The 25561-nt window shown below is 51.1% G+C and overlaps 4 protein-coding genes and 1 long non-coding RNA gene across 11 annotated transcripts; all 5 read right to left on the bottom strand.

Moving 5' to 3' along the window:
• Positions 1–29: 29 nt before the first annotated feature.
• LOC105922223 (asialoglycoprotein receptor 1) lies at positions 30–11088 on the bottom strand. Its single transcript, XM_012858114.3, is given in 9 exon segments — positions 30–222; positions 224–335; positions 479–588; positions 673–827; positions 8461–8553; positions 8623–8688; positions 8767–8856; positions 10748–10855; positions 10928–11088. Coding segments are annotated over 9 exon segments (942 nt in total). The 5' UTR covers positions 10986–11088; the 3' UTR covers positions 30–72.
• LOC118560241 lies at positions 1249–8454 on the bottom strand. Of its 3 annotated transcripts, none has more exons than XR_004929206.1 (3): positions 8318–8454; positions 7531–7887; positions 1249–1297 (listed from the first exon to the last, which is right to left on the bottom strand). It is a non-coding gene; the product is annotated as an uncharacterized LOC118560241 (long non-coding RNA). The 3 variants fall into 3 exon arrangements; XR_004929207.1 differs by lacking the exon at positions 1249–1297 and adding an exon at positions 6433–6468; XR_004929205.1 differs by lacking the exon at positions 1249–1297 and adding an exon at positions 7125–7267.
• Positions 11089–11733: 645 nt separating the features above from the next.
• Positions 11734–16759, bottom strand: LOC105922222 (C-type lectin domain family 10 member A). Of its 2 annotated transcripts, XM_036131122.1 has the most exons (10): positions 16065–16759; positions 15831–15951; positions 15570–15677; positions 13413–13511; positions 13211–13276; positions 13046–13138; positions 12701–12855; positions 12150–12259; positions 11861–12063; positions 11734–11825 (listed from the first exon to the last, which is right to left on the bottom strand). In XM_036131122.1, the coding sequence occupies exons 2-9, from the start codon at positions 15883–15885 to the stop codon at positions 11907–11909; spliced, it is 843 nt and encodes a 280-aa protein (XP_035987015.1). In that variant the 5' UTR covers positions 15886–15951; positions 16065–16759; the 3' UTR covers positions 11734–11825; positions 11861–11906. The 2 variants fall into 2 exon arrangements, with proteins under 2 accessions (XP_035987015.1, XP_035987014.1); XM_036131121.1 differs by having other exon boundaries at positions 11734–12063.
• Positions 16760–19160: 2401 nt separating this feature from the next.
• LOC105922226 (cytochrome b5 domain-containing protein 1) lies at positions 19161–23594 on the bottom strand. The gene is made up of 4 exons (XM_012858118.3): positions 23302–23594; positions 22632–22708; positions 19658–19876; positions 19161–19580 (listed from the first exon to the last, which is right to left on the bottom strand). The coding sequence occupies exons 1-4, from the start codon at positions 23423–23425 to the stop codon at positions 19350–19352; spliced, it is 651 nt and encodes a 216-aa protein (XP_012713572.2). The 5' UTR covers positions 23426–23594; the 3' UTR covers positions 19161–19349.
• On the bottom strand, positions 19885–22070 carry LOC118560222. 4 transcript variants are annotated; one of them, XM_036131103.1, is made up of 3 exons: positions 20756–22070; positions 20594–20683; positions 19885–20521 (listed from the first exon to the last, which is right to left on the bottom strand). In XM_036131103.1, the coding sequence occupies exons 1-3, from the start codon at positions 21657–21659 to the stop codon at positions 19974–19976; spliced, it is 1542 nt and encodes a 513-aa protein (XP_035986996.1). In that variant the 5' UTR covers positions 21660–22070; the 3' UTR covers positions 19885–19973. The 4 variants fall into 4 exon arrangements, with proteins under 4 accessions (XP_035986996.1, XP_035986993.1, XP_035986994.1 ...); XM_036131100.1 differs by having other exon boundaries at positions 19885–20539; positions 20594–22070; XM_036131101.1 differs by having other exon boundaries at positions 20594–22070.
• Positions 23595–25561: the final 1967 nt, after the last annotated feature.

Genomic DNA, 25561 nt, shown 5'->3' with positions numbered 1-25561 from the left:
TCTGATCTGACAAATGAACAGAGACCAACTGAGAACAAGAGGAACTTTATTAAACTGGGACATCTGTCCAATCTAAAGTGTCCTGGTTACAAAAACGGGGCTAAACGGGTCAAAGTGGGTCTGCTGGTGTCCCCCACCAGTAGGGGGCAGCAGCTCTGGCTCCGGTGGCTGCAGGCCCTCAGCTGCGCTGGCTGTGTCTCTGGCAGATGTAGCGTAACCTGGTGGAGCAGTGCAGGTCGTTGAGGCGGCCGTCGTTGTGGATGTGGGCGCAGTCCTCGTCTCCAGAGCCGAAGCCGTGACCCGTCCAGCTGTCAGGCTGCCCGGGTTTCCACCGTCTACAAAACAACCGCAGAAAAACTACTGTGGTTCTTCCTGGATTAAAAACTTAGTAAAGATTAAAATAAGCAGTTCTCCAGGCTAAATTAAAGGACTCAGTGTCGTAGAACAGGTAACCATGAAGCCAGGTGAGACGTTCTACCTGCGGTTCATGACGTACGGCGTCTGGTTGACCCACTCCCACCGTCCTGACTTCTCATCCGTCAGACCCACCCAGTAGAAGCTCCCCGCCGCATGGCGGGTCACAAAGTCCTGGACCGGGGACGGATAAAGGGACTCATGAAGTTCAGAGGCTGTAGGTTTAAATCCTGAAAACAGAGGGACACGCTGTCTCACCCATTCTTCATCACTCATCAGGATGACCAGGTGAGACTCGTGTCCATTACACCAGTCCCTAGCCTCGTGCCAGGACAGGGTTGTCCTACTGAACAGGTAACAGCTGGTGCCAAAAGTCTCCCACCCGAGGGGACAGCAGCCGTCAGAGACCGAACCTGAGACACAGGGGGACAGAGGGGACAGCAACCGTCAGAGACCGAACCTGAGACACAGGGGGACAGAGGGGACAGTGGACATCAGAGACCGAACCTGAGACACAATGGGACAGAGAGGACAGTGGACATCAGAGACTGACCCTGAGACACAGGGGGACAGAGGGGACAGTGGACATCAGAGACCGAACCTGAGACACAAGGAGACAGAGAGGACAGTGGACATCAGAGACTGACCCTGAGACACAGGGGGACAGAGGGGACAGTGGACATCAGAGACCGAACCTGAGACACAGGGAGACAGAGAGGACAGTGGACATCAGAGACTGACCCTGAGACACAGGGGGACAGAGGGGACAGTGGACATCAGAGACCGAACCTGAGACACAAGGAGACAGAGAGGACAGTGGACATCAGAGACCGAACCTGAGACACAAGGAGACAGAGGGAAGAGTGGACATCAGAGACCGAACCTGAGACACAGGGAGACAGAGGGGACAGTGGACATCAGAGACCGAACCTGAGACACAGGGGGACAGAGGGGACAGTGGACATCAGAGACTGACCCTGAGACACAAGGAGACAGAGGGGACAGTGGACATCAGAGACTGAACCTGAGACACAAGAAGACAGAGGGGACAGTGGACATCAGAGACCGAACCTGAGACACAAGGAGACAGAGGGGACAGTGGACATCAGAGACTGAACCTGAGACACAAGGAGACAGAGGGGACAGTGGACATCAGAGACCGAACCTGAGACACAAGGAGACAGAGGGGACAGTGGACATCAGAGACCGAACCTGAGACACAAGGAGACAGAGGGGACAGTGGACATCAGAGACCGAACCTGAGACACAAGGAGACAGAGGGGACAGTGGACATCAGAGACCGAACCTGAGACACAAGAAGACAGAGGGGACAGTGGACATCAGAGACCGAACCTGAGACACAAGAAGACAGAGGGGACAGTGGACATCAGAGACCGACCCTGAGACAAAAGGGGACAGAGGGGACAGTGGACATCAGAGACTGAACCTGAGACACAAAGAGACAGAGGGGACAGTGGACATCAGAGACCGAACCTGAGACACAAGGAGACAGAGGGGACAGTGGACATCAGAGACTGACTCTGAGACACAAGGAGACAGAGGGGACAGTGGACATCAGAGACCGACCCTGAGACAAAAGGGGACAGAGGGGACAGTGGACATCAGAGACTGAACCTGAGACACAAGGAGACAGAGGGGACAGTGGACATCAGAGACTGAACCTGAGACACAAGGAGACAGAGGGGACAGTGGACATCAGAGACCGAACCTGAGACACAAGGAGACAGAGGGGACAGTGGACATCAGAGACCGAACCTGAGACACAAGGAGACAGAGGGGACAGTGGACATCAGAGACCGAACCTGAGACACAAGAAGACAGAGGGGACAGTGGACATCAGAGACCGACCCTGAGACAAAAGGGGACAGAGGGGACAGTGGACATCAGAGACCGACCCTGAGACAAAAGGGGACAGAGGGGACAGTGGACATCAGAGACCGAACCTGAGACACAAGGAGACAGAGGGGACAGTGGACATCAGAGACCGAACCTGAGACACAAGAAGACAGAGGGGACAGTGGACATCAGAGACCGACCCTGAGACAAAAGGGGACAGAGGGGACAGTGGACATCAGAGACCGACCCTGAGACAAAAGGGGACAGAGGGGACAGTGGACATCAGAGACCGAACCTGAGACACAAGGAGACAGAGGGGACAGTGGACATCAGAGACTGAACCTGAGACACAAGGAGACAGAGGGGACAGTGGACATCAGAGACCGAACCTGAGACACAAGGAGACAGAGGGGACAGTGGACATCAGAGACCGAACCTGAGACACAAGGAGACAGAGGGGACAGTGGACATCAGAGACCGAACCTGAGACACAAGGAGACAGAGGGGACAGTGGACATCAGAGACCGAACCTGAGACACAAGAAGACAGAGGGGACAGTGGACATCAGAGACCGACCCTGAGACAAAAGGGGACAGAGGGGACAGTGGACATCAGAGACCGAACCTGAGACACAAGGAGACAGAGGGGACAGTGGACATCAGAGACCGAACCTGAGACACAAGAAGACAGAGGGGACAGTGGACATCAGAGACCGACCCTGAGACAAAAGGGGACAGAGGGGACAGTGGACATCAGAGACCGACCCTGAGACAAAAGGGGACAGAGGGGACAGTGGACATCAGAGACTGACCCTGAGACAAAAGGGGACAGAGGGGACAGTGGACATCAGAGACTGACCCTGAGACACAAGGAGACAGAGGGGACAGTGGACATCAGAGACCGAACCTGAGACACAAGAAGACAGAGGGGACAGTGGACATCAGAGACCGACCCTGAGACAAAAGGGGACAGAGGGGACAGTGGACATCAGAGACCGACCCTGAGACAAAAGGGGACAGAGGGGACAGTGGACATCAGAGACCGAACCTGAGACACAAGGAGACAGAGGGGACAGTGGACATCAGAGACCGAACCTGAGACACAAGAAGACAGAGGGGACAGTGGACATCAGAGACCGACCCTGAGACAAAAGGGGACAGAGGGGACAGTGGACATCAGAGACCGACCCTGAGACAAAAGGGGACAGAGGGGACAGTGGACATCAGAGACCGAACCTGAGACACAAGGAGACAGAGGGGACAGTGGACATCAGAGACTGAACCTGAGACACAAGGAGACAGAGGGGACAGTGGACATCAGAGACCGAACCTGAGACACAAGGAGACAGAGGGGACAGTGGACATCAGAGACCGAACCTGAGACACAAGGAGACAGAGGGGACAGTGGACATCAGAGACCGAACCTGAGACACAAGGAGACAGAGGGGACAGTGGACATCAGAGACCGAACCTGAGACACAAGAAGACAGAGGGGACAGTGGACATCAGAGACCGACCCTGAGACAAAAGGGGACAGAGGGGACAGTGGACATCAGAGACCGAACCTGAGACACAAGGAGACAGAGGGGACAGTGGACATCAGAGACCGAACCTGAGACACAAGAAGACAGAGGGGACAGTGGACATCAGAGACCGACCCTGAGACAAAAGGGGACAGAGGGGACAGTGGACATCAGAGACCGACCCTGAGACAAAAGGGGACAGAGGGGACAGTGGACATCAGAGACCGAACCTGAGACACAAGGAGACAGAGGGGACAGTGGACATCAGAGACCGAACCTGAGACACAAGAAGACAGAGGGGACAGTGGACATCAGAGACCGACCCTGAGACAAAAGGGGACAGAGGGGACAGTGGACATCAGAGACCGACCCTGAGACAAAAGGGGACAGAGGGGACAGTGGACATCAGAGACCGAACCTGAGACACAAGGAGACAGAGGGGACAGTGGACATCAGAGACTGAACCTGAGACACAAGGAGACAGAGGGGACAGTGGACATCAGAGACCGAACCTGAGACACAAGGAGACAGAGGGGACAGTGGACATCAGAGACCGAACCTGAGACACAAGGAGACAGAGGGGACAGTGGACATCAGAGACCGAACCTGAGACACAAGGAGACAGAGGGGACAGTGGACATCAGAGACCGAACCTGAGACACAAGAAGACAGAGGGGACAGTGGACATCAGAGACCGACCCTGAGACAAAAGGGGACAGAGGGGACAGTGGACATCAGAGACCGAACCTGAGACACAAGGAGACAGAGGGGACAGTGGACATCAGAGACCGAACCTGAGACACAAGAAGACAGAGGGGACAGTGGACATCAGAGACCGACCCTGAGACAAAAGGGGACAGAGGGGACAGTGGACATCAGAGACCGAACCTGAGACACAAGGAGACAGAGGGGACAGTGGACATCAGAGACTGAACCTGAGACACAAGGAGACAGAGGGGACAGTGGACATCAGAGGACCGAACCTGAGACACAAGGAGACAGAGGGGACAGTGGACATCAGAGACCGAACCTGAGACACAAGGAGACAGAGGGGACAGTGGACATCAGAGACCGAACCTGAGACACAAGGAGACAGAGGGGACAGTGGACATCAGAGACCGAACCTGAGACACAAGAAGACAGAGGGGACAGTGGACATCAGAGACCGACCCTGAGACAAAAGGGGACAGAGGGGACAGTGGACATCAGAGACTGAACCTGAGACACAAAGAGACAGAGGGGACAGTGGACATCAGAGACCGAACCTGAGACACAAGGAGACAGAGGGGACAGTGGACATCAGAGACTGACTCTGAGACACAAGGAGACAGAGGGGACAGTGGACATCAGAGACTGACTCTGAGACACAAGGAGACAGAGGGGACAGTGGACATCAGAGACCGAACCTGAGACACAAGGAGACAGAGGGGACAGTGGACATCAGAGACCGAACCTGAGACACAAGAAGACAGAGGGGACAGTGGACATCAGAGACCGACCCTGAGACAAAAGGGGACAGAGGGGACAGTGGACATCAGAGACTGAACCTGAGACACAAAGAGACAGAGGGGACAGTGGACATCAGAGACCGAACCTGAGACACAAGGAGACAGAGGGGACAGTGGACATCAGAGACTGACTCTGAGACACAAGGAGACAGAGGGGACAGTGGACATCAGAGACCGACCCTGAGACAAAAGGGGACAGAGGGGACAGTGGACATCAGAGACTGAACCTGAGACACAAGGAGACAGAGGGGACAGTGGACATCAGAGACTGAACCTGAGACACAAGGAGACAGAGGGGACAGTGGACATCAGAGACCGAACCTGAGACACAAGGAGACAGAGGGGACAGTGGACATCAGAGACCGAACCTGAGACACAAGGAGACAGAGGGGACAGTGGACATCAGAGACCGAACCTGAGACACAAGAAGACAGAGGGGACAGTGGACATCAGAGACCGACCCTGAGACAAAAGGGGACAGAGGGGACAGTGGACATCAGAGACCGACCCTGAGACAAAAGGGGACAGAGGGGACAGTGGACATCAGAGACCGACCCTGAGACACAGGGAGACAGAGGGGACAGAGGACATCAGAGACCGAACCTGAGACACAAGGAGACAGAGGGGACAGTAGACATCAGACACTGACCCTGAGACACAAGGAGACAGAGGGGACAGTGGACATCAGAGACCGAACCTGAGACACAAGGAGACAGAGGGGACAGTGGACATCAGAGACTGAACCTGAGACACAAGAAGACAGAGGGGACAGTGGACATCAGAGACCGAACCTGAGACACAAGGAGACAGAGGGGACAGTGGACATCAGAGACCGAACCTGAGACACAAGGAGACAGAGGGGACAGTGGACATCAGAGACCGAACCTGAGACACAAGGAGACAGAGGGGACAGTGGACATCAGAGACCGAACCTGAGACACAAGAAGACAGAGGGGACAGTGGACATCAGAGACCGACCCTGAGACAAAAGGGGACAGAGGGGACAGTGGACATCAGAGACTGAACCTGAGACACAAGGAGACAGAGGGGACAGTGGACATCAGAGACCGAACCTGAGACACAAGAAGACAGAGGGGACAGTGGACATCAGAGACCGACCCTGAGACAAAAGGGGACAGAGGGGACAGTGGACATCAGAGACTGAACCTGAGACACAAGGAGACAGAGGGGACAGTGGACATCAGAGACCGAACCTGAGACACAAGGAGACAGAGGGGACAGTGGACATCAGAGACCGAACCTGAGACACAGGGGGACAGAGGGGACAGTGGACATCAGAGACCGACCCTGAGACAAAAGGGGACAGAGGGGACAGTGGACATCAGAGACCGACCCTGAGACACAGGGAGACAGAGGGGACAGTGGACATCAGAGACCGAACCTGAGACACAAGGGGACAGAGGGGACAGTGGACATCAGAGACCGACCCTGAGACACAAGGAGATAGAGGGGACAGTGGACATCAGACACTGACCCTGAGACACAAGGAGACAGAGGGGACAGTGGACATCAGAGACCGAACCTGAGACACAAGGAGACAGAGGGGACAGTGGACATCAGAGACCGAACCTGAGACACAAGGAGACAGAGGGGACAGTGGACATCAGAGACCGAACCTGAGACACAAGGAGACAGAGGGGACAGTGGACATCAGAGACCGAACCTGAGACACAAGGAGACAGAGGGGACAGTAGACATCAGAGACTGACCCTGAGACACAAGGAGACAGAGGGGACAGTGGACATCAGAGACCGAACCTGAGACACAAGGAGACAGAGGGGACAGTGGACATCAGAGACCGAACCTGAGACACAAGGAGACAGAGGGGACAGTGGACATCAGAGACCGAACCTGAGACACAAGGAGACAGAGGGGACAGTAGACATCAGAGACTGACCCTGAGACACAAGGAGACAGAGGGGACAGTGGACATCAGAGACCGAACCTGAGACACAAGGGGACAGAGGGGACAGTGGACATCAGAGACCGACCCTGAGACAAAAGGGGACAGAGGGGACAGTGGACATCAGAGACCGAACCTGAGACACAAGGGGACAGAGGGGACAGTGGACATCAGAGACCGAACCTGAGACACAAGGGGACAGAGGGGACAGTGGACATCAGAGACCGACCCTGAGACAAAAGGGGACAGAGGGGACAGTGGACATCAGAGACCGAACCTGAGACACAAGAAGACAGAGACCGAACCTGAGACACAGGGGGACAGAGGGGACAGTGGACATCAGAGACCGAACCTGAGACACAAGAAGACAGAGGGGACAGTGGACATCAGAGACCGACCCTGAGACAAAAGGGGACAGAGGGGACAGTAGACATCAGAGACTGACCCTGAGACAAAAGGGGACAGAGGGGACAGTGGACATCAGAGACTGACCCTGAGACACAAGAAGACAGAGACCGAACCTGAGACACAAGGGGACAGAGGGGACAGTAGACATCAGAGACTGACCCTGAGACAAAAGGGGACAGAGGGGACAGTAGACATCAGAGACTGACCCTGAGACACAAGGGGACAGAGGGGACAGTGGACATCAGAGACTGACCCTGAGACAAGGAGACAGAGAATGACCCTGAGACACAAGGAGACAGAGGGGACAGTGGACATCAGAGACTGACCCTGAGACACAAGGAGACAGAGAATGACCCTGAGACACAAGGAGACAGAGGGGACAGTGGACATCAGAGACTGACCCTGAGACACAAGGAGACAGAGGGGACAGTGGACATCAGAGACTGACTCTGAGACACAAGGGGACAGAGGGGGCAGTGGACATCAGAGACTGACTCTGAGACACAAGGAGACAGAGGGGACAGTGGACATCAGAGACTGACCCTGAGACACAAGGAGACAGAGGGGACAGTGGACATCAGAGAATGACTCTGAGACACAGGGGGACAGAGGGGACAGTGGACATCAGAGACTGACCCTGAGACACAAGGGGACAGAGGGGACAGTGGACATCAGAGACTGAACCTGAGACACAAGGGGACAGAGGGGACAGTGGACATCAAAGACTGAACCTGAGACACAGGGAGACAGAGGGGACAGAAAAGAACGGAGGAGGTAAAGAGGGAACTTTCCAGTTAGTCCTCAGGGACCCTGCAGCGTTTACAGACCGTTGTTGATGTAGCGTTCGAGGGAACATTTGAGCTTGGCGACCGTCCTCCCGATGGTGTCCAGGGTTGAGAGCTGCTTCAGGCCTTCAGACACTGAGGGAACACAGAGTCAGGGTCAGCAGAGGTCTCCAGAGCTTTGAGGTTCTCAGCCACGTGCTTCACCTGAGGCCAGCTGCTCCTTGTTGCTCTCCACAGAGAACTTCAGCCTCTGCACATCTTTAGCTGTGTCTGTGGTGGACAACAGGAGGCGGAGTCAGATGAAGGACCAACTACAGCAGGTGCAGCCTACCTGGACAGGTGTCTTACCTTTGGTGAGGAGCAGGACGGAGGACATCCACTCCGTCTTGTTGGACACAGTTTTCTCCACCGACCAGAGCCGACTCAGTGTGTTGGTGTCTGCACACACGTACGGTTCAGAACGTTACAGGAACCTTTGGAGTTTTACATCTAGAACCCGTTAGCTGTTAGACACAAACGTGATGCAGCAGACTCCACCTTCCAGGTGTTCCTTTACCCTCGCTGGTATTTACCTGCTCGGTGTGACGACGTGGTTTATTGTTGCTGACCCATCAGAAAAAACAGAGCAAAGGTGTTGCAACAGCTCACCGCTCACTGGATCCACTGGATCCACTGGATTCATTCTTACAGGATTCACTGGATCCCTAAACACTGGAATCACTGGAACCAATTTCACTGGATCCACTGGATGCATATTAACTGGATTCACTGTATCCCTATTCACTAGATTTCCTGGATCCATTTTCCCTGGATTCACTAGATTAATCTTCACTGGAACCATTTTCACTGGATCCACTTGCACGGCATTCACCAGATCCACTGGATCCACTTGATCCATATCAAACGGATTCACTGGATTCATATTAACTGGATTCACTGGAGCTATTCTCACTGGATTCAGTGAATCCTTTTCCCCCATCGGATTCACTGAATCTATTTTCACCCTCTTCACTGGATCCTTATTCACTGGATTCACTGGATCCCTTTATTCAATGGATTCACTGGATCCCTTTATTCTAAGCGTCTCAGCTGAGAGAGCCAGTCACCTAACCTGTCACTGGTTCTGGACTTAGATTCCAGTACATGTAGGTCTGTTTACCTATAACCAACAACCAGGGCAGCAGATAGTCTACGCATGTTTATTGGTGCAAAGCCAAACCAGTGGTTCCTACTTTATTTACACTAATCCTACATAAATGAAAAGACTAAACAAGGGTACTGCACTAAACGGTTCCTAGAGGTCAGCTGGACCCACTCCCACCTGTCTGTTGGTGCTGAAAAAGAAAATGTCCTTTTCTTCATTCTTTTTTAATTATAACTGAAATCAAAGGCAGGAAGTGAGCTGGACCTCACCGGGTGAATTCTAGGAACAATGATCTGGAGGCATCTCTTCCTTCATGACCACTGCTGCTTCCTGTACCAGAACCCTCAGAACCAGTAGAACCATTTCATGGATCACATGTTTGCATTGAACTCTTTAACTCTAAACTGGACTCTGCAACACATTTGCATCTTTACTGGCATTACCAACGCTGCTGAACTCTCATTGTCCATTTACCTTTTTGCACCATTATTTTTGCACATAAACAACGGTTGAACATTCTTCTGCACTGTTTTTCTCCTGGTTGTTACATCTGATCACTGCTACACTTTATATTATAATGTTGCCTTATTCCACCTGATACTCTGTTGTAACCTGTATGCAACTAAATGTCATTCTGTGTGCACTCTGTAAATACTAAATGACAATAAAGTCTAAAGCTGAACTGGCAGAGCGATGTTTTAGGCCAGCCTAGCTCTGCTTCACCTCGGTGCTGCTGGGCTCCTCTATAGCAATGCATCCTTATTTTATGTAGAATAAATCGTCTCTCTGTCATCTCCAGCTTATTTCCCCTAACGGACGTCCAGTTCCCACCGTGGCGGCCCCATAGAGGACTGGTTCTACGTCCACATCAGTGGACCTGCTGTGGACTACTGGTTCCTCTGTCACACTGTAACATGTCTAGGTGTCTTCTGGCCTCTCAGAGCCGCTATGGCACTAAACGGTTCAGAGAAACGGAGAAATTATCTCTGAAGCTGCTTAGCTTTAATGGATCTCAGTCACACTAACACGTTTAAAAAGGAGTCGTTCAGTGAATAAAATCCTCCAGAAACCTTAGCGGTACAGAGCAGAGGAACTGATCCCGTCTCCACCAGGAGCTGGACCTGCTGTGGACCTGCTGGGGGTCTCACAGAGAAGAAGACCTGAACCAGAGCTGGATGTACTCACTGGTGGCTCCCACTGCGATGACGAATATCAGGACGAAGGTGACGGCCAGGCCCGGGTACAGCCAGCGGCGGTACCGGGACACGCCTGAGAAGGACACGGGACGGGGCTCTGGTGGACAGAGGGACACGTTAGTCTCCGGTCTCCCACGTCTGGGTCCAGTTGGGACTGATCAGCAGCTACCTTGGTTCCAGAAGGAGTTGCTCTCGTCCTCAACCTGGTCGTGGTATTCAGTCGTCATGGTGGCTGTCCTCGTCTTCGTCTGTCCAAACGCTGCGCTGCAGGTCAACGGCCGCAGGACGCACTTTGAACTGGAAAACACCAGGATGGTGTGTGTGTGTTACTGTGTGTGTGTGTGTGTGTGTGTGTTACTGTGTGTGTGTGTGTGTGTGTGTTACTGTGTGTGTGTTACTGTGTGTGTGTGTTACTCTGTGTGTGTGTTACTGTGTGTGTGTGTGTGTGTGTGTGTGTGTGTGTGTGTTACTCTGTGTGTGTGTGTGTGTGTGTGTGTTACTCTGTGTGTGTGTGTGTGTGTGTTACTCTGTGTGTGTGTGTTACTGTGTGTGTGTGTGTTACTGTGTGTGTGTGTGTTACTGTGTGTGTGTTACTGTGTGTGTGTGTGTTACTGTGTGTGTGTGTGTTACTGTGTGTGTGTTACTGTGTGTGTGTGTTACTCTGTGTGTGTGTTACTGTGTGTGTGTGTGTGTGTTACTGTGTGTGTGTTACTGTGTGTGTGTGTGTGTGTGTGTGTGTGTGTGTGTGTTACTCTGTGTGTGTGTGTGTGTGTGTTACTCTGTGTGTGTGTGTGTGTGTGTTACTCTGTGTGTGTGTGTTACTGTGTGTGTGTGTGTGTGTGTTACTGTGTGTGTGTGTTACTGTGTGTGTGTGTGTGTGTGTTACTGTGTGTGTGTGTCTGTGTGTGTGTGTGTGTGTGTGAACATCAAAGGGGAAGCAGATCAAAGACAAACAGAAAGAAACCAGAGGCAGCGTGAAGTTTCCAGATGTTCCTTTAATGCCACATCAGACCAGAGAACATCTGCTCAGACCCAAACATCTTTCACATCAGCCTCTCTCTGAGGTTCTGTGAGCGGTTCCAGTCCACAGCAGCGTCGCTGCCTGACCCGGCGGTCGGTTTGGGGGCGGAGCCTGTGGACAGGTGTGCTCAGGTGGCCCTGCTGTGTTTCTGGCAGATGTAGCGGGTGCTGAGGCTGCAGTGCCGGTCGTTCAGGCGTCCATCTCTGTGAAGATGAGCGCAGTCTTCATCGTCAGGACCGAGGCCGTGGCCGGTCCAGGCGTCCGGCTGCCCAGGAACCCACCGCCTGGAACCAAACACCCCCCCCCACGGTGAGAAGGAGGCTGGGGGTGGAAACAAAGGGCTGCTCAGAGGACAGGCGTCCAGGTGTACCTGCGCTGCATGACGTAAGGCGTCTGGTTGACCCACTCCCACTTCCCTGTCCTCCCGTCAGTCAGGCCCACCCAGTACAGGTGAGGAACCGAGTTCTTGGTCACAAAGTCCTGCACAGAACAGAGATCAGACCTGATGGAGAGCTTGGCTTTAGCAGAGTGTTTCAGGTGGACAACAGGTAAGGTGAGCTCCAGGACAGGCCGCCGTGTGAAGCACAGAGCCCACCGCAGGTTTTAGCTTCTGCTGGTTCACATGGGAGATAATAATAAATATAACGATGAGACGCAGCAGGAAGGTCCAGGGAGGCGGTTCTCTTTGGAAGGAGGGAAGGTCTGTGGTGGACACAACCAGAGAAGAGTCCAGCTCATCGTTGAGCCGTAGCTTCAGCTGCTGCCACTCAATCTCTCCTGATTGTCCAGACCCAGCCTGAGGGGACAGGTGTCCCCAGTGTCAGCCCTTCTTTGGTTGTCAGAGATGCTCATCCAGTCAGCCGGTGAGATGGCAGGTCCACCTGTAGGACAGACAGACAGACAGACAGACAGGTGTCTCACCCACTCCTGGTCGGTGTGCAGGATCACCAGGTGAGCGTCCTTGGTCTCACACCAGCTCTTGGCCTGGCTCCAGGGTAGAGTCTGACGGCTGAAGAAGTAGCAGTCCGAGCCGAAGGGAACCCAGTCCAGAGGACAACACGGTCCGGCGGCTGAGCCTGAGACGGACACGGAGACACTGAGCCGGGCTGACGGGGTGAGGACACTGATGTCTCTGTCCTGACAGGGTGAGGACATGAACGTCTCTGTCCTGACGGGGTGAGGACATGAACGTCTCTGTCCTGACGGGGTGAGGACATGAACGTCTCTGTCCTGACGGGGTGAGGACATGAACGTCTCTGTCCGTACCGTTGCTGATGAGGCGTTCCAGCGAACATTTCAGGCCGTCCACCTTCCTGCGCAGCGGGTCGAGGCCGGACAGCTGCTGCAGCGCCGCCTCCACTGAACACACACAGAGGTTGCTGGTTCTGATCCGGCCCACAGAGTTCTGACTGTTACTGAGAACTCACACACCTGAGGACAGGCGGTCCTTGTTGTTCTGAATGGACCACTGCAGCGGATGGAGGTCTTTGATGGACTCTGGCAGACAAAATGTTCTGAGTTTAAAGTGCAAACGGAACCAGAACATTTCTGCTGACCACAGCTTCTGGGCTGCTACACAAGAACCAGACTGCTTTTATTCTGAAAGGCCAGCAGTGGCAGATCTACGGTTTACCGTGAGCCTGCTGCAGAGATGCATTCAGGGTCTCCATCCTGGCGTCCAGACTGGAGACCTCTTCCTCTGCAGACCACAGGCGGTCCGAGGTCTTCCTGTCTGATCACAAACAGAACCGTCACTGGACCTGAGCCTCACAGCCGGTACAGAACCGCTGGCTCCACCAACATGTTCCAGTTCCCCCTGAAGGTCTGGTTAAAGCATGAAACTACAGTAGAACCATGGAACCGTGAAGAACCATTGACCAGAACACGAGTCCAGGTGGGGAAGAAGGAGCTCTAAGTACCTTTAGACGTGATAAACATTCTGCTTTTGTCCCTTTTTAACACATTTACATTAAAGCTGTAGCTGGTGATCCTGTTCAGACACACTTTTTGTTTTATTTGGTAAACTCATCCTGACAGTAGTAAATACATTATGTATTCAGAAAAAGGAAGTTAAAATCTGCAGGCCTGTAAAAACCGACCAATCGCTGCCGTTCGGTCCGAATGTCAGGGATTGGTCAGAGTTCTGGTTCTGCTCTCACCTCCTCTGTCCCTCAGGTTCTGGGGGAATCCTCTTATTGGTTGTCCCACATGACGTAATTCTCTGACACGCTCACGTAACGCCAGTGAGCTCCTTTCTAGTTAGTTTCTGCTTGCTGGCTGCGCACTTCTAGTGTTTGTGTATCCAGTTAGCTTAGTGGCTAACTAATGTGCAATAACCAAGGTGCAATAATCTATTTATACACTGTCCTACAACCCGTGCAATTATCCTGATGTAGTGACTTCTGCTGCTATCAACACCTGAACATAAGTCAGCCCACATGTATGTATGTATGTATGTATGTACAAATGTATACAATGTATATGCACGTACATACGCGTAGGTGCGTATGTAAGTAGGAGCATAGATATATGTATATATTTAAGTATATAGATATGTTTATATATATATATATATATAGACCACTAAGAATGTAAATGAGACACCATATGCCCATTCCTATTTCCTTTTTTGTATTTTTTGGTATTCTTTCTGATCCATTGTATATATGAAGATTCACTGTATATAACTGAATGCACCTTCCCTACTCTGCACCTTCTTGTATGAGCCGATGTGACGAGTGAATTTTTCCATTGTGAGATCAATAAAGACTATCTTATCTTATCTTATCTTAACTTTATGGTTAGTTTAGCTGTTAGCTTAGCAGTTAGCTTAGTGGTTAGCTTAGCAGTTAGCTTAGTGGTTAGCTTAGCGATTAGCTTAGTGGTTAGCTTAGCAGTTAGCCTAGTGGTTAGCTTAGTGGTTAGCTTAGCAGTTAGCTTAGTAGTTAGCTTAGCAGTTAGCTTAGTGGTTAGCTTAGCAGTTAGCTTAGTGGTTAGCTTAGCAGTTAGCTTAGTGGTTAGTTTAGCTGTTAGCTTAGTGGTTAGCTTAGTGGTTAGCTTAGCAGTTAGCCTAGTGGTTAGCTTAGCAGTTAGCTTAGTGGTTAGCTTAGCAGTTAGCTTAGCAGTTAGCTTAGCAGTTAGCCGTTCATTGTAGCTCCGCTGCTCTCACCGTAGACTTTGAACATGGCGGAGAGTCGCATCAAACAAACAGCGTTCATGTTAATGAGAAGAAGAGGAAGTATAAAGAAAGAAGACCAGAGAAGATTTTTTTCAAGCAATTCCCCTGAAGAGCAGAAAAACAGGTAAGACGGTCTAACGCATGTAGAGTTATTCAAAAAGGGACTTGGGGAAGCTTCCAGAAAAATCACAGACTCTACCTTTAATATTTGCTCAGATTTTAATAAATTGCTGGATTTACCTTCATTTTATAGAAAAATATGAAAAACAGCAGCAGGAGGTGGACATTACATCTGGTCTGGAGTTACTCAGACATACCGTCTCCATGTGACCATTGAAAGAACTAACTGCACCCTCTGAGTGTTTAGTATGACTGGAAAAGTGCTAAATAAGTAGAGTCCATCACCATTTTACCGTTTACCCTCTACAGAGGACCAGAAACCAGGATCTCCTCTAGATGGTCATTAATGTCAGCAGTATGTCCACTGCTGTGTGTTCATGATGAAGAAGGAGCTGAACTAAACCGCTCAGCTCTGGATTTAACTTTAGGTCTTCTGTCCCCCACAGATGGTCCCCCACAGGTCAGGGCTAAAGCAGATGTGTGAGTACCTACTGGTGAGTCCCAGCACCACCATGAGGACAAAGACCACAGCAACCATCACCGCAGGAAACAACCAGCGTCTGAACCTGAGGGGCCCAGAGGCCGAGCCAGGAGGACTCTCTGAGACGTGGACATGGAGACGGACGTGGAGACAGAGGGACAGACAGAGGGACAGGGGGACAGAGGGACAGACAGGGGGACAGGGGGACAGGCAGGCCATTAGAGTCAGAAACAGATAAAAAACATCTCCATCCCTGGCCTTCCCTCTCAGACCTTTGATCCAGAGGGCGCAGCGGTCCGGGTCCTTCTCCATGAAGTCGTTGAACATGGTGGAGATGTTTCCGTCTGCTAGCTGAGCTTCAGAGCCTCTTTGACAGGAAGGTCAACACTCCAGCTGCAGAAGAACTGAGCGGAGGTGAGGAACATCTAGAACCGAGGGAAGAACACTGTTCCTGCCACAGGTCAAACTCTGGAGCGGTCTAAAGAACGTCAGGTTAAAGGTCTCACCTGTCTCAACACCTTCAGATGAAGCTTGAAGCTGCTCCTCTCTGGGTTGCTGCCTCTGGAGGACCCAACGGTTTTCTGCTGAGCTTCTCCAGAAACACCAGGCTGCTCCTCCTCCTCTTCCTCCCTTGTGGGTGAAAATGTCCACTCATCATGTTTCTGCAGAACTTCTCCTTTTCACCAGAGCAGATTCCTGAGGAAGGAACTGACTCTCACTCCACACTTCCCCAAAAAGCCTGTAGGACACCGGGCTCACACGCTCTGCACTCAGAACCCGGTCCACAGAAGATCACAACAACCGGTTTATAAAGGGACCGGTCAGAATGTGACCTGGAACCGGTCCATGGCCCCAGAATCAGAACCTGACCCATTATACGCTGTAGACCTGGTGTCCATGGCTGTTTGCTCAGGTTTGCTTAGCGCTCCACAGAGGACACGTCTCCTGGAGAACAACTGCACCCCCATGGAGGGTACTCTGATCCTGGACTTTAGCTCACCACAGTCCTCCACCAGAACCTGGGGACAGACTGGACCCCTGGACCCAACACCCCCCTGTAGCTGGACCACAGCACCAGCCCCCCCCAGGGCTGTGGACCGGGCCCACTGCTCCTCAGCGTGAACCACTTCATCAGGTATGGAGACGACTGGACAGTGGAGGGTCCCATCAGGACAATGATGACCCACAGAGAGGAGGTCAAACACCTGGTGGACAGGTGCAACAGAGACGATGGAGAGCGGCAGATACACATTTCTGATTTATTCATGTTGTCCCACACCCAGCGTCTCTGTTCATAGAAAATGTTTTTTCTACAAACAGAAAAAAAAATGTCCCCCAGTCCCAGGCGGCTTGCAGGGACTGGGGCTGATGCCACTGCTCTTCCCAAAAAGGGGCCAGAGGCCCCAGAGGCCTCTGGAGAAGTTGGGGGTGCAGATATCCTGTGTCGGCCCCTCCTGGGCGACCTGCTTTGAGGGCCCCTTTGGGAGTCCGGGGTTACGGGTCCCCTGACGCCTGCCTCTGTGCTCGGGGAAGGTGGGTCTTTGGTTCTCCACAATCACTATCAAGCTATTTCTGGATAATCTTCACCTAAACTAGTGCAGTTTCACATCTCCCACAGGTGCTGGGTCCCAGGTATTAAATGTTCACTTATATACAGAAAGGCTATAATTTATTTACTTATTCTCTTTTACTTTCTTTTTTCAAATATCACATTACACATGTCAGCTTACATAATAATATATATGATTTAGCAATGGCATCTAGGTGTTATTCGAGTGTATCTGTTGCTTTATGTCTGTTGGTTGTGCTGTTCTTTTTGTGTCTCTTTCCAGGTGATGGAGCAGACAGAGGACATTTTATCATTCTCTTCCTTTTATCTCCTCTTTCTTTCACCTCTACTCTTTTTTTTCTTTTCTTTCACTTTTTGTTCTTCCTTTACTCTCCCATTGTCATGTCCATATAATTTGAAATTCTCCCTGCAGGAATCACAATAAAACTATTTACATGCATAAATCATTGCCACATTGCTAGACAGGACACTGGGGGGGGGGATGCTGGTTTTCTGCTACCTTCCTGACATTTACTGATGTTTATAAAGTTTCTCGTTTGTCTTCTGTTTGTCCTTGGAGCCTTTTAATGAAATTGTTTATTATTATGTTGTGAATGTACAGGAGGAATCTGAAGTCTATCTGTGTGTAGGAGGTCCTGGACGTTCTCCAGCCTGCAGCTCACCAGGTTCCTCCACCTTCTGGCTTAGGAACCTGGTGAGATGCCTCCAGACTGACCTGGAGAGCTTTGCAGCAGGTAGAAGAAGGAGGACGGATCAGATCTGTGCTGTGGTCAGGACCTACTGCAGCGGTTACATGTTGTTACACCCTGACTGAAGAACATCAGAGGCTTAAAATAAATGTAAATAATAAATAAGAGTAAATAATAAGTAATAAATAAAATCCTTTATTGCACCAAGAATCTTCTCGTTCTGAGGAGGATAAAATGATCCCACCTTTAGTCTGTGCTGTGAAGCTGCTGTGGAACAACAGATGGAGCTGTGGGCCTGTTAGAGGGACAACGAGAACTCTTCAGAATCCAAGAGGCGGTTCTGGAGGATCCAAAGACCAACCTGGGCTAAAGGTCCTGCTGGGTCACAGGTTCTGACCCGGTCCCTGAAAGACGCCATGAAGCTGCAGTGGGAACGGTTCTGCTCAGAGAGACGGAGTCAGGCAGCACCAGGCTGGACCTGATGAGCTGGTGTGGGCGGGTTAAATAGTCAGGTGTACAAAGGAGTATAAAGGTATATGCAGGTGTATAAAGGTGAAAACAGGTGTATAAAGGGGAATACAGGTGTATAAAGGTGTATGCAGGTGTTTACAGGTGTATGCAGGAGTATAAAGGTGTATACAGGTAGATGCAGGTGTATACAGGAGTATAAAGGGGAATACAGGTGTATGCAGGAGTATAAAGGTGTATACAGGTGTATGCAGGTGTATTCAGGTGTATGCAGGAGTATAAAGGTGAATACAGGTGTATGCAGGTGTACGCAGGTGTAAAGAGGTGTATGCAGGAGTATAAAGGTGTATACAGGTGTATAAAGGTGTACGCAGGTGTATTCAGGTGTATGCAGGAGTATAAAGGTGTATACAGGTGTATAAAGGTGTATACAGGAGTATACAGGTGTATAAAGGTGAATACAGGTGTATGCAGGTGTATTCAGGTGTATGCAGGAGTATAAAGGTGTATACAGGTGTATAAAGGTGAATACAGGTGTATGCAGGTGTACGCAGGTGTAAAGAGGTGTATGCAGGAGTATAAAGGTGTATACAGGTGTATAAAGGTGTACGCAGGTGTATTCAGGTGTATGCAGGAGTATTAAGGTGTATACAGGTGTATAAAGGTGAATACAGGTGTATACAGGAGTATAAAGGTGTATTAAGGGGAATACAGGTGTATGCAGGAGTATGCAGGTGTATACAGGTGTATAAAGGTGTATGCAGGTTTATACAAAAGTAAGCAGGTGTATGCAGGTGTGCAAAGGTGTATGAAGCTGAATACAGGTGTATAAAGGTGTATGCAGGTTTATACAAGAGTAAGCAGGTGTATACAGGTGTATAAAGGTGTATGCAGGTTTATACAAGAGTAAGCAGGTGTATGCAGGTGTATCCAGACATATGATCACATGACCTGGTGGATTAAACATCAGGAAGTTGAAGTTTAATATTTCAGGGTGAGCAAGTCTTTCTGCACAGAGAGTCTGTTTAACGTCCCGCTGCAGGTGTGAGGTCACAGCGATGACATCATCCGTCCGTGAGGTCATCGTTGAAGTGGAGCAGGACGGCGGGGATGAAGAGGTCTCTGTCCAGCCTCAGGTGCTCCAGCTCCTGGTCATCGTCCACCACGCCGTTGTCTCTCAGCGTCTTGCCCATGTCCAGCGCCTCGCCGTTGAACTTCCAGGTGTAGCTGCGGGCGTGGCTGTTGTAGCGCAGGTAGCGCCGCAGGATTTCCTCTAGAGTCTCCTCAGAGCACACCTGAGGAGCCAGGAGAGACTCTGTGAGTCAGAGGAGCAGACTCCATTACCCAGAGTGCACCTGGTGGAAGTGCTCACCTCCAGCAGCTGCTCCTGGGACGTCAGCGTGTTGATGATCCGGATCCACCTGGTCTTAGCCGACAGCTTCCCCACCACGTACCTGCGGTCCCTCCACCACGGCTCCCCGATGTCCGTGTCCCAGTCGCAGCGGGGGCCGGCGGGGGGGACGTGCAGGAAGCGCCCCCTGGGGGTGTAGTACCGCTGGCAGCAGGTCAGAGGGTCCACGCACCGCAGGACCTGAAGACAGCAGGAAACATCTCAGGTGGGTTTACCTGGTGGGTTTACCTGGTGGTCCCAGCTGGATTCAACGTCTTCGTTAGTCCATTCATAGAAATTAACTCTTTAAACCGTTTAGAGAACCTAAACGCTTTAGAGAACCTAAACGCTTTAGAGAACCTAAACGCTTCAGAGAACCTAAACGCCTCAGAGAACCTAAACGCTTTAGAGAACCTAAACGCCTCAGAGAACCTAAACGCTTTAGAGAACCTAAACGCTTTAGAGAACCTAAACGCTTTAGAGAACCTAAACGCCTCAGAGAACCTAAACGCCTCAGAGAACCTAAACGCTTTAGAGAACCTAAACGCTTTAGAGAACCTAAACGCCTCAGAGAACCTAAACGCTTTAGAGAACCTAAACGCTTTAGAGAACCTAAACGCCTCAGAGAACCTAAACGCCTCAGAGAACCTAAACGCCTCAGAGAACCTAAACGCTTTAGAGAACCTAAACGCTTTAGAGAACCTAAACGCTTTAGAGAACCTAAACGCCTCAGAGAACCTAAACGCTTTAGAGAACCTAAACGCCTCAGAGAACCTAAACGCTTTAGAGAACCTAAACGCCTCAGAGAACCTAAACGCCTCAGAGAACCTAAACGCCTCAGAGAACCTAAACGCTTTAGAGAACCTAAACGCTTTAGAGAACCTAAACGCTTTAGAGAACCTAAACTCTTTAGAGAACCTAAACGCTTTAGAGAACCTAAACGCCTCAGAGAACCTAAACGCTTTAGAGAACCTAAACGCCTCAGAGAACCTAAACGCTTTAGAGAACCTAAACGCCTCAGAGAACCTAAACGCCTCAGAGAACCTAAATGCTTTACAGAACCTAAACGCCTCAGAGAACCTAAACGCCTCAGAGAACCTAAACGCCTCAGAGAACCTAAACGCTTTAGAGAACCTAAACGCCTCAGAGAACCTAAACGCCTCAGAGAACCTAAACGCCTCAGAGAACCTAAACGCTTTAGAGAACCTAAACGCCTCAGAGAACCTAAACGCCTCAGAGAACCTAAACTCTTTAGAGAACCTAAACGCCTCAGAGAACCTAAACGCCTCAGAGAACCTAAACGCCTCAGAGAACCTAAACGCTTTAGAGAACCTAAACGCCTCAGAGAACCTATGACATGGGACAGCCTGATGTGGGACAGCCTAAGGTGGGACAGCTGGCTGTGGGACAGCCTGAAGTAGGACAGCCTGATATGGGACAGCTGGCTGTGGGACAGCCTGAAGTGGGACAGCTGGATGTGGGACAGTCTGGTATGGGACACCTGGATGTGGGACAGCCTGAAATGGGACAGCTGGCTGTGGGACAGCCTGGTGTGGGACAGCCTGAAATGAGACAGCCTGAAGTGGGACAGCTGGCTGTGGGACAGCCTGAAGTAGGACAGCCTGATATGGGACAGCTGGCTGTGGGACAGCCTGAAGTGGGACAGCTGGATGTGGGACAGTCTGGTATGGGACACCTGGATGTGGGATAGCCTGAAATGGGACAGCTGGCTGTGGGACAGCCTGGTGTGGGACAGTCTGAAATGGGACATCTGGTTGTGGGACAGCTGGATGTGGGACATCTGGTTGTGGGACAGTCTGAAGTGGGACAGCTGGATGTGGGACAGCCTGAAATGGGACAGCTGGCTGTGGGACAGCCTGGTGTGGGACAGTCTGAAATGGGACATCTGGTTGTGGGACAGCTGGATGTGGGACAGCCTGAAGTGGGACAGCCTGGATGTGGGACAGCCTGATGTGGGACTCATTGTTCACCCAAAGGTTGTTATCACTAAAGTGAGACACGTTAGCGCTGCTAGCAGGACACCAGTGATCACATGTGGGAGGGACACCTGGAGTGTCCTCTGACGCTTTGCTTCGTTACTTCCTGGTTCCTGTTTACCTGTCTCTGTTTACCTGGCAGGTAAACGGTGAGCCTGGTTCCATCACTAGCAGGACTGAGGGAACAGAGACGTAGACGTCAGTAGCTCTGGTACGTTGTCTTCATCAGAGAATAACACAAACAGTTAACGTGATAATTCCTCCTAAAAACATGGAACACTGGGCTGGAAGCCAACAGCGTGAACTTTAACCTCCATAAATGGGAGAACTGGTCAGAAGAAGGTTAGAACACAGTGAAGAGGACCTTCTGGTGGACCTGCAGCTGGACCTTCTGGTGGACCAGCTGCAGGACCTGCAGCTGGTGGACCTTCTGCAGCATCTAACAGGTTCTCCTCCTGCTTTAGCTCCATCCATCTTCCATCAGCTCTGACCAGCTCCCCCGTCCCGCAGCATGATGCTGCCACCACCGTGTCTCACTGTGAACATCCTCAGGCTGGTCTGTTCCTTTATGGACACAGTCCTCAGTCCTCAGTCCTTCCAGAGATCGGTCTCCAGCTCCTTTGCTCTTTTGAAGGAAACTTCTTCTGATCTGGAAACTCCTCCATAAAGGTCAGATTGGTCCATGATCAACAGATGTCCTGCTGACAGACTCTCCCTCCTGTAGGTTCTGTAGAACCTGACCTGCTGGAAATGGACCAGAACCTCCTCCCTGACCCGTCTGCTGGATGTTCTCTGAAGAACCTCTGAGGCCAGAACCAGAACATCTGCAGTTAAAGTTCTGCGTTCAGCTGGACTCTGGTTCTGGTCTCATGAAGAGCAAAAGGTTAAGGAGCTGGTGTCAGAACTTCTCCTCTAACATCTAGTCCAGGAACCCTGGGAGAACCTTCAGCAACACTCACGTCTTTGGTCCTGGGGTCAAACCAGCTGCTGATGTCCTTTCCTGCACACTCCAAGATGGGAAGCAGCAGAACATCTCCTGCAGACAGAAACACATCCATCACTGAGGGCCACCAGGGGGCTGCTCCCCATGGACCCCACCAGGAGCAGCAGGAGGAGCAGGGTGGACCTCCTGCAGGTGCTGGTGGGGTCCATGGTGCTGCTCCCCCTGGACTCCACCAGCACCAGCAGGAGGAGCAGGGTGGACCTCCTGCAGGTGCTGGTGGGGTCCATGGTGCTGCTCCCCCTGGACTCCACCAGCACCAGCAGGAGGAGCAGGGTGGACCTCCTGCTGGTGCTGGTGGAGTCCATGGTGCTGCTCCCCATGGACTCCACCAGCACCAGCAGGAGGAGCAGGGTGGACCTCCTGCAGGGAGCTCAGGTCCAGACCTGACCATCCTTCCTCCTGACCACCGCCTGAGGTCCACCTCTGCACCCAGAGACCTCCAGGCTGCCTGCAGAGATGCTCTCCCACATTCTGATCATGTGACCAGGTGATCATGTGACCAGGTGACCAGGTGAGCTGACCATGTGACCAGGTGACCAGGTGACCATGTGACCAGGTGAGCTCTATCTCAGGTAGTCTGACTATGAGCAGAAGGTCAACCTGCCGCAGCGCGGCGTTCTCCTCACCGTGGTAGCGGCTCACCAGCGGGCTCAGGTCGCACACTCTGCCCAGGAAGGAGACCCACAGGTCGGCTGAGCTGCGGTGACAGGCCACCTCCGAGGCGGTGAAGTACCGGGGCCGCGCCGTCATCTGCGGGGTTAGACCGGGACAAACCGGGAGAAACCGGGACAAACCGGGAGAAACCGGGACAAACCGGGACAAACCGGGAGAAACCGGGAAAAACCGGGAGAAACGGGGTGGAGGCGGTTAAACGGCGAGAGGATCGCTGCAGGTCTGGAGTTGTTGCGTTGCTGTGGCAACAGCAGGTGAGGCGGGGACGTGGCGGCGGACCGAGGGGGCTGCTGGGAGTTGTAGGAAATCACCAGAACACTTTCAGTCACCACTTCCTGTTAATCCTGATTAATACGTCATCATCACAGAGGAGGACAGACAGGGAGTCCAGAACTTTGTGGACCGGTACCAGCAGAACCTCCTCAGGTTAAACGCAGGGGAACAAAGGAGCTGCTGGAGGACCTCCTCAGGTCCAGAACCACCTCTCTGACCCAGGAGAACATCCTGAGACCTGATGTAGAGAGAGTGGACTCTGATCAGTACCTGGGTGTTCAGAACCATGAACTGGACCGGGTCAGAGCAGAATGTACCTGCTGAGGAGGCTGAGGTCTCCTGGCCTGCAGGGGGCGCTGCTGCAGACCTTCTTTATCTGAGGAGGCATCAGCCATCTTCTCTGGTCTGATGGAGCTGATCTGCAGCTGAGAGGAAGAGGCTGATAAACTCAGGAGGACCGGTTCTGATCCGGGACGTCCTCTGGACCCGGAGCAGGAGGTGGAGACAGGAGGAGAACCGCTGATGGAGCATGTCTGTCCTCCATGCATGGAGCTGCTGCAGAGCTCCTTCAGGGACAGACGCTGCCTCCCAGATGCTCTAAGCAGCGCCTCCTCAGCTCCTTCCTCCTCCAGCAGCTGCTGCTGCTGCCAGCAGACTCAGTAAATGTTTACATCCAACAAAGGTTCTGATCCAGTTATTAACCGTCCCCAGGTACTAAGGTAACACGCCTCAGCTGGATGCTGATGGACTACCATGATGGTGCATGTTGCAGCTTCGCATGTTATGGAAATGTTGTTCTGTTACTGTAGGTTACATTAATAGGCTGGACAATAAAGGAATAATCTTATAAAACTTGGTGCATCAACACTGTCGAGTGATTTATTTTTGTAAGGTTGTGAGTTTTAGTTTTGCCTTTTTCTTCTTCCAGTAATACTGTGTAATTAATGAATTGATGGCAACTTCAGGTGTGACAGCAGAAACAGTTACACACAATTATTAGTGATGAGAAATAAGAGAGTAGAAGAAGAAAAGTAGCTGGTCTGATCCACTGAGCTATATAATACACTGGAGTGCTGATTTTGCCGAAAAACTGAAGTCACTGGCCGCCATCTTGCTACTCCCTACTCTCACAGAATCCCATAGGATTTGGTTGCAGCAACAAGCAGTTTTCTGGCTGTGTGAAAACGTTTCACAGGTAATTCTACAGTCAGTGGATGTACTAACACTATCAACTACTAGGAAATTAGGTGCTGAAATATTTTACATGTTATTCATATTAAATATATATATATGTATATACAAGTATGTGTATATGTATATATGTATATATATATGTATACACATATGTAAATATATGTTTTTGTATATTGTTATTTATATATTTATAAATGTTAAACATATATATTTAAATGAATAAAATGCAAAATATTTCAGCACATGACTTTCTCAGTACTTGATATTTTTAGAACATAACATAAAAGTATATGGCATTTGACATTTTAAAAGTTTTAAGCCCCCCCTGAACATGAGAAAATCCTCGTTATTCGATGCTGTAGCGCACATATTCCCTAGTTACTGAGGGGAAATAGGGAGTACCAATATGGCGGCTGGTGGCTTCAAAGCGACTCGTTCTAACAGGCGGTGATTAGCACTCCAGTGTATTATATAGCTCAGTGGTCTGATCTAACGTTAGCTGTAAAAAAGAAGATAAGGGTAAAAACCAGAGGAAATATTAAACAAATGGGGAAAACACAACACACAATAGTAGAATATGTGATAATTCTGTAAATTATACAATAATACAACATGCATGGTAGCAGCAGCCTCCCTGTTCAGTTAAAGAACTCTTCATGAATAGATGATTGAGTTTAGGAAGGATTGTAACTTTTACTGCTGCTATTCCTGCACTTAATGGAAGCTGGAGTTTGTTCAGCGCTCCAA

The sequence above is a fragment of the Fundulus heteroclitus genome, unplaced genomic scaffold, assembly GCF_011125445.2.
Source record: "Fundulus heteroclitus isolate FHET01 unplaced genomic scaffold, MU-UCD_Fhet_4.1 scaffold_41, whole genome shotgun sequence".
NCBI classification, from domain to species: domain Eukaryota; kingdom Metazoa; phylum Chordata; class Actinopteri; order Cyprinodontiformes; family Fundulidae; genus Fundulus; species Fundulus heteroclitus.
Note: the sequence above shows the minus strand (reverse complement) of the source record. Positions and strands in the feature narration are given on the sequence as shown.

Coding starts and splice junctions, on each gene's coding strand:
- LOC105922222 (XM_036131121.1), bottom strand. CDS start 15,885: ATGTTCAACGACTTCATGGAGAAGGACCCGGACCGCTGCGCCCTCTGG. Junction 13,277..13,412: donor ATCTCTGCAGCAGGCTCACG/GTAAACCGTAGA, acceptor TTTGTCTGCCAG/AGTCCATCAAAGACCTCCAT. Junction 12,260..12,700: donor TGCACACCGACCAGGAGTGG/GTGAGACACCTG, acceptor TGTTCTGTGCAG/GACTTTGTGACCAAGAACTC.
- LOC118560222 (XM_036131100.1), bottom strand. CDS start 21,659: ATGAGTCCCACATCAGGCTGTCCCACATCCAGGCTGTCCCACTTCAGG. Junction 20,540..20,593: donor AGGTTCTCTAAAGCGTTTAG/GTTCTCTAAAGA, acceptor TAAAGCGTTTAG/GTTCTCTAAAGCGTTTAGGT.
- LOC105922226 (XM_012858118.3), bottom strand. CDS start 23,425: ATGACGGCGCGGCCCCGGTACTTCACCGCCTCGGAGGTGGCCTGTCAC. Junction 22,709..23,301: donor GCTGGTGAGCCGCTACCACG/GTGAGGAGAACG, acceptor TTCTGTCTGCAG/GAGATGTTCTGCTGCTTCCC. Junction 19,877..22,631: donor TTGACCCCAGGACCAAAGAC/GTGAGTGTTGCT, acceptor TGCTGTCTTCAG/GTCCTGCGGTGCGTGGACCC.